The sequence below is a fragment of the Geotrypetes seraphini genome, chromosome 15, assembly GCF_902459505.1.
Source record: "Geotrypetes seraphini chromosome 15, aGeoSer1.1, whole genome shotgun sequence".
NCBI classification, from domain to species: Eukaryota; Metazoa; Chordata; class Amphibia; order Gymnophiona; family Dermophiidae; genus Geotrypetes; species Geotrypetes seraphini.
This window is the reverse complement of record NC_047098.1, coordinates 18,475,241-18,490,793: the sequence shown is the minus strand read 5'-3', so window position 1 is coordinate 18,490,793 and position 15,553 is coordinate 18,475,241. Positions and strand designations below refer to the sequence as shown.

The following is a 15,553-nucleotide window of genomic DNA, read 5'->3' as shown; positions in this document are numbered from 1 at the left end:
ATCCTGACTCGACACATATTAGGGATCTAATACCAACATACATAATATGCAGTTTACAGGTTAAATTTGACATATCAATATAAGATTTTATCCTAATGTGACACATATCGATATACATTAATATTTCTTTATAATCTATCGGCCTTAGGCAGAGGAGTTAGTAGGTAAAGAGGTATGTTTTTATTGCTTTTTAAAGTTGAGGAATTCTGTGGGGGCAGTAGATTCTAGTGGCTTGGTATAATGTGGGAGTAGGAATATCGTTTGACGGTTTGCAGTTGAAGGGCACAACCAGGGGTCATTTTGAGGTGTTTTCATCCTGGGAGCCGAGGGACCTGTTCATCACGTACAGAGGAAGCATAGTTGTCATGTAGCCCAGAGTCATGTTGTGCAAAGTTTTGAACGCTAGCATCAGGCCCTTGAAGACATAATGTTTGACTACAGACAGCCAGTGAACTGACGACAGAGCCTGGGAGGCAGGGTCGCAGGCATGGAGGTGTCTGATTGCCACGTTTTGTACATGCTGGAGACATCATATATTTTTCACTGTGAAACTGTTGAATAGGGCATTGCAGTAGTCTATTCAGGAGAGGACTAAGGCATAGAGTAGTTGCGTGAAGTCAGACTCAGAAAAGTAGTTCCTTATTTTGGGGAGTTGATGTAGGTAGTAAAATGAGAAGGATACCACCTGAGAGATATGGTTGGAAAGCGACAGGTTAGAGCCAAGGAGTATTCCTAGGTTGCGTGATTGGTCCTTTGCAGTTATGCTAGTCAAGTCCTCAGGTAGTGAGGGACGGGCACAGTTGCATTGTCCTTTGTGGATCCAAAGGAGTTCCATTTTGGAGATGTTTATTTATAATTTGTTAATGGACATCCAGTTTTTGATTTCCGAGAGGCATTTTAGGAGTTTCACAATCTGGGCGTTGCGGGTTTCTCCTAGTGGTAGGTATAGTTGAATGTCATCTGCAAAGGAGTGAATCTGTATTTGGTATTTATGGGCTATGTCTAGAACTGGTCTAATGCAGAGACTGAATAATATGGAACACCGTATTTGATTAATATGCTTTGGGATCTATTATTCAGGAAGGAGGTGAACCATTGTAACACAGTGTCACTTGTGACTGTATACACCCTTTGTTGATTGTTTTTATGATTATTGGTTTTAAGTTATTTGAATGCTTATTAAACTACAAACTGGTACATATGATCTTCTGTTCCACAATCTTTTTGTTGTTTTATTCTAGAAACTGCACCTGCAAAATTTATCATGTGCAACTTCTATGAAGGTGTTGACATGGGAGGGGCTGTACAAGTCAGAGGTGTGCCCAGGATGAGTGCATGCAATTGACATACGTTAAGTGTGCTCACTTATTCCAGCCATTTCTATTATAGAATTCACTGAGCACATTATATTGGGGTAAGTTTGTAAGGCTTATTAGTGTTGAACACTCAGAAATAACCGTGGATATAAACTTATGCACTTGTACCCTATATATCCTGAAACTTACGCCTACATTTTTTTAAATAAACATGTGAAGGTAGATTGTAGATCAGGGCCGCAATCCAGTTGGGTTTTCAGGATTTCCCCAGTGAATATGCATGAGATCTATTAGCATACAATGAAAGCAGTGCATGCAAATAGATCTCATGCATATTCATTGGGGAAATCCTGAAAACCCGACTGGATTGCGGCCCTCGAGGAGGGACATTGACACCCCTGTTGTAGATAGAAGGGCTGATTCTACAAACGATGCTTCAAGTTAGGCAGCGGTAGGCACCGCACCACTGCCTAACTTAAGTGACTAAACCTACTTTAAAAGCCCTGAAAAAAAAAAATTTAACTGCCTGCTGGCGCCTCCAGAACCAGCACCCTAATCGCAGCTATGGAGGTGCCTAAGGTCATAGAAGACATGAATAACACCAGAAATTAGCTTAGGCGTCCTTAGGCACCTCTGCCGCCAACATAGCTGCCAGAAATGTAAGCCTTCAAAACCCTGGCATCTGTGTTTGACATGGTCATGACTCTGCAACCGGTGCTGGCCGATACCAGCATCGTTTGCAAAATCCGATCCAAAATGTACAAATGAGACTTGATAAAAAGTGAAAGTGGATAAATCAATAACAATCACAAACTTGCTCCACTCGTAAGGCTGAGAGTGTTAACTCAACGGAAAAAAAAAGCCTCAGGTTAGTTCCGGCAGGGCATAAATGCTCAAGCCTCCTCCACCCACATCATCGGCATAAAAAACTTCCATGGAGAATATACAATTGCCACTATGCTAATTTTAAGTATGGGACTGAGATGAGAGAATTGAGACATTCAGGTCCGGATGTGTCAGATTCTGGTAGTATTTCAGAAAAAGATCTACCAACTTAATGCTTTTTCTAAAATACATGCAGGAATGGACATATATGCTACATGTGGAGGGAGCAATCATTGTCGAACTGTCAATGTCTAAAACATCAATGGGAAGGGGAGAAGGTACTCATGAGTGCAGAAGAGATGGTTGCCTGAAACCTTGCCTCTTTGCAGGACAGCTATAATAGTGTTCCTTTTGGCATAAATTTGTAGTCTGAACCAAACCAGCATCAAACTAAGGGCTCCTTTTACAAAGCCATGCTAATGATTCTGGCAGGACAAATGTGACAAAGCCCATTCAATTCCTATGGGCTTTATCGCATTCACCGCACTGGAATCACTGGTGCGGCCTTGCAAAAGGAGCCCTACAGATTTTCAGTTTCATGATAGACAAGCCAGAAGGAGCTTTTGCACTTCCACCAGTGACTAAATAATCCAATAAAGAGCATCCCTCTTTGGAGAAGATAGCACCAAGCAATAATAACAGCCAATCTGAATCCGTGATTCTGGGTGAAATGAAGAGCCTTAAGGAGCTACTACAAATCAATTGACAAGTGACAAATGACATTAAGCTTGAAGTCACGGCTATTTCTTCTCAATTTACACTGCTTCAGAAACATATGCAGATGTCTGGAGGTAGTGGCGTGGTGACTTACAGAGGTAGAACAAAACCTGAGTAAGCTAGATCTACTGCAGAATGATTTAAAAAAATCTTGGCAAATAGGAACTGCCACAATCACATCTGAATTCTTGAATTCCCTGAAGGGGTTGAAGGGAAAGATTTCTCAGCCTTTCTTGAACATGCTACTCCTAAGTGTTGCAATATTCAGTTCCATAAGGCCCTTGAAACAGAGAGGGCCCATTGCACTTCCTCCTGCCCTGTGCCTAATATTTCATAACTGAGGACTGTTGTCGCTAAACTCTTAAGATACTCTCCAGATTAGATGTCAACTATCAACTATTTGGGGAGGTGGGCAGGTATATGAGGACTTGTATTTTGCTGTCCATGGTGAACAGCTGCTACAAATAAGTAACTCGCCTTTCTCCAAGAACAAGCAAGCATCATGTTATGATGATATTTTAATTATTGATTGCTTTTGCATTTTCTCATAGACCTTACAGCCTCTTTGAATGTAAATTGTCTTGAATCTTTTTGGTATAGTGCGATTAATAAATTGTGCATTAGATTAGATAGCAAGTTTTCACAACATGAGAATCCTTAGCTGTAGGCTGCCTCCAACAGAAAAAAGAAGAAAAACAACAATGTGCTGCAACAGACACAAATATAATTTTTGGTGGCAAGTAGCCTTTAATTTTTTTTATTTTGGAAGGCAGCCTGGAAAATATAAGAAATTGGGTTGGGGAGATGGAGTTAGAGCCTAATCATCAAAGAGATTTTGGAAGACTGTCCAGCCAAAACTTACTGGAGTCCTTCTCGGAACAGTAATGAGATGCAAATGTATGAACCAATATCCATAATGTGGCCCTGAGATTTCCTCCATGGAGGCTGATCTTAAGTGGACTACCAACACCACCAAATCTCTGAGATTATGATCTGTGCTAAGTAAAGGAAATGCATTTATTGATGGCAGCTCCCACGTTATTAGGATCAAAAGAAACAAAATAATTGGGGGGGGGGACTTTTTAAGTTCTTAGAAACAATGATTGCTGGTACTATGGTGACCTCTGCAGCTTCCTCAGAATAAGGGTCCCTTTCATTCTTTAGCTAGCAAGGGAAGTTCAGGCTGCACAAGCTTTGACAACTTATCAATAAAACCAGACAGCCAGACAGCATCCTTGTCTGAATTTTGGTCCTTTAAAACGGACTGCTACTTGACAATAGTATTTCTGCATTATGCTTCTTTTAATTACATTAGGTTGCTTTAAATTAGACATATCCCCTTCCTTCTGCAGTCCATATGATGAATGTTGAAGCTTTTGGCAGCAATTGGTTTCTTTTAGCTATTTTCCTTTTCATTTTAATTAGAAGTATCCCTTTCTTGCAGCCTGTAGGAAGAATGCTTAAATCTGTGGTAGCAATTGGTTTTAAGCCATCTGTTGTGCAGACGTTTAGCTATATGCCAGACTAGTTGACACAGGAAAGAGAAGCATGCTCAGAAAAGTCTGTTTTTATGATAGAAAACGTAAATCTTGGTTATGTTAAATTTTGGCTTGTCTTTATATTCTGAAGTCCTCATTGTGAAACTTTTTTTTAATCAAATGCCTGGTCATAAATAAAACTTCAAGACTTATTCATTTCCATCTACAATGGAACCTTGGTTTACGAGCATAATTCGTTCCAGAAGCATGCTCATAAACCAAAATACTCGTATATCAAAGCGAGTTTCCCCATAGGAACTAAGGGAAACTCGCTTACTTCGTTCCCACCCACCCACCCCCATCCCCCGAGGCCAGCGGTACTGCTCTACCCCCCCCAAGAACCGGCATTGCTCCCCCGCTCATGAAAGCCCCCTACGTGATCCACCATTCCCCCGCTCGTGTCGCCCCCCCCCGCGTGATGCACCATCCCCCTGCTCGTGGCGCCCCCCCCACCGCTTGCGTCGTACCCCCCCCCACCCACCCCCGCCGCGATCCGGCATTCCCCAGGCACCCACCCATCCACCCGATCACATTCCTTACCCCCATTTGGCACCGATACCGGCACCAACGCACAGGACATGTAGGTGCCGGTGCCCAAAGATCTGCCTTCTTCTTTGCGCTGGGCCTTGAGCATCTGCGCATGCTCAAGACCTTTGGGTTCCCGTTCTCTCCGAGGGGGGGCGCTTGTAAATCGAGGCATGCTCGGTTTCCGAGGCGCCGATTTTGCGAATGTTTTGCTCATCTTCCAAAACACTCGCAAACCGGTGCACTCGTAAACCGAGGTACCACTGTACTCTTATTTCACCAAAACAAAGTCTAGCGATGGTGAAACCTACTTTAGTTATGCTGAATAATCACAAAGGAGCAAAGGTCAATGGATGGATGCCTTCTTGCAACAACAATTCTCATATATACTTGCCAGTCCAATTACAGAAGACAAAGAAAGCACAGTTACTTACCGTAACAGATGTTATCCAGGGACAGCAAGCAGATATTCTCACATGTGGGTGACGGAGCCTGGTATGGATCGTATGAAAAGCGAACTGTCACTTTAAGTTTTAAGAAACTTTGAGACTGCCCGCAACACACATGCGCGAATGGCTTCCCACCCGACGTAGGCTCGCGGTAGCTTAGTTCAGTAAGCAAACTAAGAAGCCAACCTGGGGAGGTGGGAGGGATGCGAGAATATCTGCCTGGATAACACTTGTTACGGTAAGTAACTGTGCTTTATCCTAGGACAAGCAGGCAGCATATTCTCACATGTGGGGCTTCCTAGCTTACTGAAATGGGATAGAGGGAGAGTTGGCCATTAAATACTGCTTGGCCGAAATGTCCATCTCATCTTGAATAAGATTCTAGATAGTAGCGAGATGTGAACGTGTGAATTGAGGACCAAGTAGCTGCTTTGCAAATTTCATCAATGAGAGTGGAACATAAGAAAGCTACTGACACTGCCATAGCTCGGACTACAGGTCTGCACGGGAATAGGGATTGCGGGGGTCCCGCGGGAATCCCCCCTAACACACGGGACTTCCACGGGGACCCTCCTCTGGCCCACAGGGACCCCCCTCTAGCCAACGTGACTCCCACGGGGATGGAAGGCTTTGGAAGCAGGGTTCATCCATATAATATAATGGACACGTCAGCTTTAGTAAAAGAGGGGGTTTTTAAGTTAATTACCTGAACAGAAAACAAAAAAGGGTTCCACCAAAGAGATTCCACAAGGAAAACAGCAGCGCAAACACAAAAGAAACTGTGGAATTGATGATCCTGTCAGAAGTAATTGCTGCTTTTTATGGGGACGGGCGGGGATGGAGGTAATTCCTTGCGGGGATGGGTGGGGACGGAGAGGATCCTGACGGGGACGGGTGGGGACGGAGAGGATCCTGGCGGGGATGGGCTGGGATGGGTGGGATTTCTGTCCTCGCGCAACGCTCTAGCTCAGATGAGTAGAGGTTTGAAATTCAATAGTCCCTTAATAAACCTGGAAACAAGAGGATGAGAGGCCAGAGATTTATTGTTGACAGGAATGTGAAAACCACTAATAGTACTGAGGTGAACTCTGACTGAAGTAGTTTTCAGACCAGAATAGGAAAGATGGCACAGATAATCCAATACTGACGATAGAGAGGAAGATGAAGCATCCTGGTGTTGGAGAGTACACCACGTATTGAAACATGTCCACTTCTGTTGATAACATTGCTGAGTGTAAGGTTTTCTGGAAGCATCAATAATGGCTTGTACAGCATCTAAGAGATTAGGATCTGCTGAAGTTAGGCCAAAAGGTACCAAGCTCTGAGGTATAGCAATTTCAGATTGGGATGTAAAAGAGATCCTTGACTGAGTGAGCAAAAATGGAAAGATTTTCAAGGGAATTGGATCCTTGGTACTCAGCAGAAATAGAAGGGAGTACTATGGTTGCCTGGGCCACCGAGGAGCTATGAGGATCATGGTGGCTGACTCTGTCTCGAGTTTGACTAATGTCTTGAGAATGAGAGTGATTGGAGGAAATGCATATAGGAACTTGTCTGTCCAATCCAGAAGAAAAGCATCCGCTTTCAGACATTGAGGAGAATACTGCCTCAAACAGTATAACGGCAACTTGCGATTGTGGGGAGAGGCAAACAGATCTATCTGAGGAGTTCCTCATAGTGAAAAAATGTGGTGCAATGACCTGTATTTGTAATGTATGTTGCTAAGTTAGTTAACATCTTTTTTTTCCCCTTAAAATTTTTTTAATTAAATTTTAAAAGAAATACATAATATACAAAGAACAAATTTTATCATTTATCACACTTTCATTTTTTTTGTACTGATTTTAGGAGGTGTAGAGGGGCATAATAAAAAAAACCAAAAACGTCTATCCCCTTTTGGCCTAGGCCCTAAACGCTGAAAGTAGAAGCAGGGAAAATGTCCATTCTCAAAAAAAAACATCCAAAATGAGGATTTTTTTGAGAATGGCCTACCTCTATGTTCAGCTGTTTAAACGCCCAGACCACCACTACGTCTACACTTACAACACATTACCAACCAAAAAACAGCCTAAGATCCAAATCAGACCTTTTAGGTGAAGGAGGGGCCAGTCCTTCGCCTAAAAGCTGGATTCTGTAACCGGTGTCTGTCAAAAAGAACACTAGTTACAGAATCCACCCCCCACCCCCCAGCAACGATTGTGGCAGGAGAGATGGCTCATCTCCCCTGCTGCAATGGCGATCGTCCGAACTGCCGCCAACAACGGCACTTCGGGGTGAGTATCACAGCAGGAGAGATGAGGCATTTCCCCTGCTGTGATCCTCCCCCCGAAGTGCCACGGTTCAGGGGTATGGGGGATCGCTATCGTGGCAGGAGAGATAGCCAATCTCTCCTGCCGAGACGCAACCCCCCCTCCCCCACTAAAATACAGGCAGAAGGGAACCCAACCCCTCCTGCCCACGACGAACCTCCCCCCACAACCGTCCCCCCGAGCCCCCAATCGTCCCCACCGAACCCCGCGACACCCCCCCAACCGGCGACAGAGTGCTGAGGCTGTAGCTTTAACCACTGCACCACACTCTCCTGTGGGAATTTGATCTGCTCTGCATTCCAAATCAGACTTCCGGAATATACGTAAGGGGTCCTTTTACTAAGGTGCGCTAACCGATTTAGCACGCGCTAAAGATTAGCATGCACTAAATGCTAAGGCGCCCATTATATTCTATGGGCGCCTTCGCATTTATCGCACCTTAGTAAAAGGACCCCTGAGTTTCCTCCCAGACTTACTGCTTTCAAACATTATGACAAGCTCCTAACAGAATGTCCATTACAGAAAGGATGTGTCCATGCTCTCTCTTTTTTTTTTTTTTTTTTACAGAATACACCATGTCCCAACTTTCTCCACAATGTTTTAAGAAATATTTCTTACTCTGTCTGGTTCATTCGTGGCCATGAAGTGACGATACCTAGCAGGTAGAGGTGCAAGCATTACATCTGGAAAAACAGCATGGCCCTGCTTCACTCGCTGACTGGCTGGCCAAGAGGGATCAGTATCTTCTAACATTAAGAACTGGGTGGATTCTGTATGGAAAAAGAAAAATATCTATGAAAACAGTTACGTAGATAATTTCCTTTCATATTTTTGTTATTAAGTATCTCAAAGGAAAGAAAGTGCAATATTTTATGAACTATTGATATGCCCAAGGTTATATTGCAAAAGGACAATAACTGGGTTGTTATATCAATATAGAAATAGGCTTAATCGAAATACCTCAGCCCCACCACTCCACCGCAATAATAATTTCTAAAGCGGGAGGTTTACGTGGTGCTTCATCACTGGTAAATCGTCTCTAGCGCCGTGGTTATATTTAGGTTTTATTTTTTAGTTTATTTATATATATTTTAGTTTTTCTACTTATCAATAAATAAAGAGTTGTAAAAGTGTGTAAGATTATATACTTAACGTCTATACACAGCTAGACCTGGGAGTCCGACCCGACATGTTTCGCACTAGTTGTGCTGTCTCAAGGGTCTCAAGGGTCTCCCGCTTTAGAAATTATTATTGCGGTGGAGTGGTGGGGCTGAGGTATTTCGATTAAGCCTATTCCTATATTGATATAACAACCCAGTTATTGTCCTTTTACATGATTTAGTGGAGTGGGTTGGTTATAAATCTATATAAATTACTGGTTCTTGAGTAAAGCAAGGTTATATTGCGGCATCACTATTATGTAAAGGCTAAATGTGCTTGGCATATACATTAAAAATTGTCTGCTTTTATGTTATTATTTTCATTAGTCTATAAGAGAACATTTCTACAAAACACAATAAAGAGCAGCAAACAGTTCCAGCAGTAGGCAAAATTCAACACTTTCACTGCCTTCCAAGCAGGTCATCTAAATCAGTGATTCCCAACCCTGTCCTGGAGGACCACCAGGCCAATCGGGTTTTCAGGCTAGCCCTAATGAATATGCATGAGAGAGATTTGCATATGATGGAAGTGATAGGCATGCAAATTTGCTTCATGCATATTCATTAGGGCTAGCCTGAAAACCCAATTGGCCTGGTGTTCCTCCAGGACAGGGTTGGGAACCACTGATCTAAATGACTGGCTAAGCAAAATTATCTCGCACTCCTCATCCTACCTAAACTTCAGGAAATTATTAAAAACTAGCCTATTCAACCGAATTATAACCTAAGCCCTCTGTCCCTACCCCTGCTCCCCAAGTCCTCTTTCCCTTACCTCTTTCCCCCTGTCCACCTTACATTTTCCCCCTCATATTTTACCTGTTCCCCGCACAGGCATATTTATTGTATCTGTATTCGCTGATTGTAACTATTTGCTGATTGCCCAGCCCTTCTCTGTTGTGAACCGCCTTGAACTACTACGGCTTTGGCGGTATATAAGAAATAAAATAATAATAATAATAATAATTTCGCTGGCGTTCACAAATCAACCATTCTTACTTTAGTAATGACAAAATATTGTATCTTTTAATGCATCATTTTTGTAAACCGCTTAGAAACCTCACGGTTATTAGCGGTATATAAGAATTAAATTAAATTAAATTAAATTAAAAAATTAAAATGGACGTTATAGTGAAAGGAAACAAGAAGGACAAATTCAGACTGAAAGATTCAAGGAAGCTTTTTCTGGTCTGTTGCATTAGCCCAGTGTCTCGCAAAAGTTGCGAGCCGGCGGCACACTAAATTGGGGGTGGCGGCTCGTACAGACGGGGCCCCGAGACACCAGTGGGGGTGTGCTTAAAAAGAAAAGGTGCAGAGAGGAGAGAGCCAAGGAAGAGGAGAGGCGCTGGCTGACTGCCTACAGGATGTGTCTTTCGCCGCGAGAGGCAAGTCCTGTAGGCAGTCAGCTGATGCCGATGCCTTTCCTCCTCCCTGGAATCTCCTGGGGCACACGTTTGCGATACACTGCATTAGCCAGTAAGAGATCAGTGTGACCAATTCCCCAATTCAAAGAGTCATGTGGGAAGTGACACAGTAGGGGGTGGAGCCAAGGCCATGGACCAGGAAGAATAAAAGCTCAGTGCACAGCCGGGTTAAGGAGGCTCAGAGGGAAGCAACAAAGGCCCAATGCGTATGCCTTCACCCCATGTCTGTGAGCTGCAACTGCAATAGCCAGGTAGGTCAAGTTTAACTTGGGATGTAGAAGAACTGTTCTCTGGACACAGCCAGTGGCAGGCTGGTGAATATTTTTGACAACAGACCATAGTATTTGTATTGTTTATTTATTATATGTCTTATACAAAGCGAAGCACAGATTAACACACATCCTATATAATAAAATCCTAGCCGCGCATGCGCACTCCTACTTGCGTGCTTCCGTGATCTCTGATCTGTGATCAGTAGGTCCGTGGCTAGCAGGAGTGCGCATGCGCGCTTAGGGTTCTTTTCAGTTCGTCTTTGTCGTCGTCTTCGCCCACCCCCCTCCCCGGCACACCCGAACCCCCGTTGAGCCTCCCACCACGGTTTGACCCTCCCATCCAACCTTCCCTTCTCGCGGTCTGGCCAGCTCCCTTAGTCCCTTGCCGCCACCACCCCCCTTCCCTTCCCGCGGTCCCTAAAAACAGGGAAAAAGTTAAGTTTTCAGTAAAATGTGAGGGGTTACAACCCCCCACACCCCCCACAACGCCCCCACAACAGGGCGCGATGTCTATTAAGTAAAGTGGGGGGTTCCCCCCACCCACCCCCCGTCGGAGCCCTAAAAACAGTAATTTAGAGCAGCACGCGCCTCCGCGCTGCGCTCAATTGTCTGGGCGTGCCTTTGTCGCGGTGCGCTTTTGACCTGACACCCTTTTAAGACTCCTGAGGCAGGCCTGTTGGCTGAAACATGTACATGTTGAGTCATTGAGAGTCATTGAGACGTTGAATGTATCATTGTGATATTGGAGGAATAAAGGTCTTCATATTATCAGATGAATTGGAGGACACTGTTTTAGTGCACATCATTCTTATCTGGACAATTCCATTTTTGGTTTCTTTGTATTTGTGGTTTTGTTTTCCCCCCTGGTTTTTTCTTCAGGTTGTTAAATACTCCATTGCTTAAACAGTTCTCTCATTTGCTATCAATCCAAACTACTCATAAGACACTGTGTAACATCAATTCCATGTTTGACTCCTCATTCATGTACTCTAATCAATGGCTTTTGTAGACCAATCCTATATTTTGTACAGGTGGGAAGACAGTAATGTGGAGGTGTTGGCAGTGTCGGCAGTGTCAAGGTATACGAGAGGGTGAGGATTTGATAAATCAGATTTTCAACAATTTTCTCCTCTCTACATAATATTTAAATGGCAACAGCTCATTCATGTAATTGCATACTGTGTTGGGAGATACATCGATTTACTGATTGTCCAGATTTCCCCACACTTATTAGATGAATCTTGGAGCTAGGACATGAATCGTCCCAGTTTGATAAAAGGTTAAACTATAAGACTATGCGGCCAACACCTCCATGTTTCAGTATGTGCCTGTGTCAGGGGTCCTAAAATGAAAACATATAGGGCCTCTTCTATCAAACTGTGCTAGCAGTTTGTAGCATGGTGAGCTGCGCTGAATGACCTACGCTGCTCCCGATGCTCGTAGAGGTCCTATGAGCATTGGGAGCAGCGTGGGCCATTCAGTGCAGCTCTCTGTGCTAAAAACTGCTAGCGCAGTTTGATAGACGAGGCCCATAGTTACAAAAATGATAATAAAAGATTGACATTAAATATAGAGAGGGATAGAGCGAGAAAGAACATAATAAAAAAAATCTTTACATTAAGAATAAGTATACAAGAAAAACTGAAGAACACATATAAATAAATACATATATAAAACCGTACATTAAGAATAAGTAGGATTCACCGTTAAGAATAAGTATACATAAAAATTGATGAACATAAGATCGTGTAAACCAGGGCTGTCCAAGTCCGGACCTTGAGATCTAATGGCAGGCCAGGTTTTCAGGATATCCACAATGAACATGCATGAGCGAGATTTGCATACCAAGAAGGCAGTGCAGGCAATCTCGCTCATGCATATTCATTGTGGATATCCTGAAAACCTGGCACGCCAGTACATCTCAAGGACTGGACTTGGGCAGCCCTGATGTAAAAAGATAAGAAGCTATAAAAGAAAATGACACCGAAAAGTACCATGTTTAATAAAAAAAAAAAAAAAAACACACAAAAAACATACTCACCACCTCTATTACCACTGAATATTCAACAATTGCTTAGCATATGCTAGTGATCGTTTTATGTTGCTTTTACTTGATTTTATGTATGTAGTATTGTAATCCGCTTTGGTTTTAAACGGGATATAAAATTGTTAAATAAATATGTCTGGCTGGGGCTCCATCAGATGATATCACCATTAGTAAAGACTGCATATCTTGTTTTCCCTCTGAAAATGGAGAACATTTGTATAATGCAAGCAGAATGCAACGGCATTTTGAAAAACAGAATTGATAAGACTGGGGTCTTCCTATTTTTGTTTAGCTATAAAGCGAGTTACCTTGGGGAATATATGGAGGACAGTGTTTCTACTGTTGCAGTAAATAGTACTATAATAGACAGACTCAACTGAAAAGGCAGACTGTGACTCACAATCAACCACCTGTACTATACTGTGAAAAGAAAAATAAACAGATATCTGGCACCAGGTATTTTTCTCAACCAATTAGCAATGTTAGGTCTTCCTTTTAAATGAACAGAAAGGAAAACAAGTACTTTAAGTAAGCAATTATGGTGATTTTTCTGAAAAGAATGGTAAGGAAATAGGTTTATTTGTTTGCAGATTCCTTTTAAAAGGCCTATCAATGCAATATCTGTAGATTTCAAGATAATGGACAGCAATGCCAATGCACTTCAATTTTCATCAGTCATTTATACTACGTAATAATAGTGAACTCATCCCTTTTGTGTGAATGCATTTGATACTCTATTGATGCGGTTAAAATCTGTCTTGGAAAAGTAAATACTGTTCAAGTGGTTTTGGCCAAAACTTATTCAAAATATATTGAAAAACATGTTTACAGTAGGTGTTAAAGCTGCTAGTCTAAAAATGGCCATCACATTTCATGTTCTCAGTGACCTCACGATGCACAGACTGCAAGCTTTGGGATATTTTCTCCAGCTGAAGCAAGAAACAGAGAATCTGCTGGAGTCAGGGGAGACTCTTTCTGGGCCCAGTAAACAGAGAAGGTGAGCCTCAGGTGTGGAATTAGGAGGTTCTGGCTAGAGAATGACACAGGGACAAAGTTTGTCATCACCCCTATCCCATCCCCGCTGGCTCTGTGCCCACCCCATCTGGCTCTGTCTCATCCCCGTTCTTATTTGCACAAGACATGAACACTTATGATTTTATATTTAAATTGTTTCATTAAAGTATAAAAAGGGACAATATTTTGTACAACTATTTATAAATAAAAAATAGAGCCTTCCATTTCAATCTGGTTTTGGTACAACCTTCCCAAAAATTCAGTTGCCTATATTTTTATATTATCTGGGAAGGTAATTGGATTGTCTTACAGGCATGGGTGTAGAAGAGAACCTAAACTGTGTAGTGCATGAACAGGAAAATAAGAAGCAGATTCTATAAATGGGCATCCCGATTGTAGACAGCAGTAGGCGTCCTACCGCTGTCTAGTAGTCAATCGGGACGCATTTATTTTTTTAAACTGCGAGGCATTCCGCCTACACTGTAGGTGTTTATTGCAATTGAGGGAGATGCACTGGGACACTTAAGCTCGACAAAGGCTGGGCGTAGGAGTGCTTTCGCATGAAAGTGGCCTTGGGAGAGTTTAAGCAGCCCTAGGCATCTCCCTAGAGTTGAGACAAACACCTGAAACGTAGGTCAGGAAAACGCTGGCCTACATTTCAAATAGATGCAGCCGCTGAGCTACTTGCAGTAATGGAATCCCCCTGTAGCAATCAGATGAGTGGCTGTGGCAGGGAACCCCCCCCAACCAGTAATCCAGCAGGAAGGATGCCCACTCCCTTCTGCTGTCGAACTCCTGAACCCCTCGAAGCAGCTGGGCAGAAATGATACCCACTTGCTCCTGCTATCACCTCCCAGAACTTCCCAAACCCCCAACTGGTGGCATCCTCCCTCGACCCCCCCCAAATCTGTAACCTCCCCAGCACCCCCAAACCTGTAGACCCCTCTCCCAGCACCCCTAAGCCCCCACACACCCGTACCTTTCCAGAAGAAAGTCCGGCTGGAGGGATGCTTACACCTGTCTGGCATGTCCGCCACACTAAAATTGAGGGCATTCCCCTTCCTGGTGCATTCTAGGATGCACAAGGGAGGGACCTAAAACCTTGACTGGCCAGATACCTATGGGAGGGACCTTAGGCATCTGAGCCAAGCACCGGAAAGAGGAAGGCACACCATTTTGGAGTGATGGGCCCACTGGCTGGAGGGTGTAAGCATCCCTCCAACTGAACTTTCTTCTGGAAAGGTATGGGGGTGGGAGGCTTAGGGGTGCTAGGGGGTTCTATAGGTTTGAGGGGTCTGGAGGAGAGTTTCTGGTTGGTGGGGGGTTGGAAAGTTCCAAGGGGGTGGCAGTAAAAGGGAGTGGGCATCCCTACAGCCAGGCTTCTTCTGGAGGGGTTCGGGAATTCAGAGGCAGGAGGGAGTGGGCATTCCTCCTGCTGATTTTTGTGGGAATTGGGGGGGGGTCTCCTGCTGCAGCAGCTCAGCTGATCGCAGCAGGGAGATTCCCTTGTTGCGATCAGCTAATGGCAAGAGATCCCTTGATCAGGCAAGCACAATTCTCTAACTTAGACTTAAGAGCAACAATACCTACACCCACACCTGATTTCAAATTCCAATTCAGGCTACAGGAAAGGTTACCCAGAGTAGACATGCTCTGGGATCATTTTGAGCCCCCTAATTGGCATCAATTCCTCGCTTTATTTAACAAATACTCCAAATCAAACTGCTTGCTAGACGACTTCTCATCTAAGATCATGAAAGTTGCAGCCCGAGTTCAAAAAAGACTTATTTAACTGGTTAACTACCACTCTCATCAGTGGGACATACCATGAGGAAATAGGACACATCTTGATCACACCCATCCCTAAAGACCAAAATAACTCAATCGCACTGAAGTCCAA

General features: G+C 43.5%; 1 protein-coding gene across 1 annotated transcript in view; it reads right to left on the bottom strand.

Moving 5' to 3' along the window:
- The window catches only part of MORN1 (MORN repeat containing 1), a 180,966-nt gene that overhangs the window by 71,147 nt on the left and 94,266 nt on the right, over positions 1-15,553 (bottom strand). Inside the window, exon 11 of the mRNA XM_033922591.1 lies at positions 8,358-8,509. Coding sequence (XP_033778482.1) covers positions 8,358-8,509 — 152 coding nt within the window. The remainder of the gene's footprint in view (positions 1-8,357; positions 8,510-15,553) is intronic.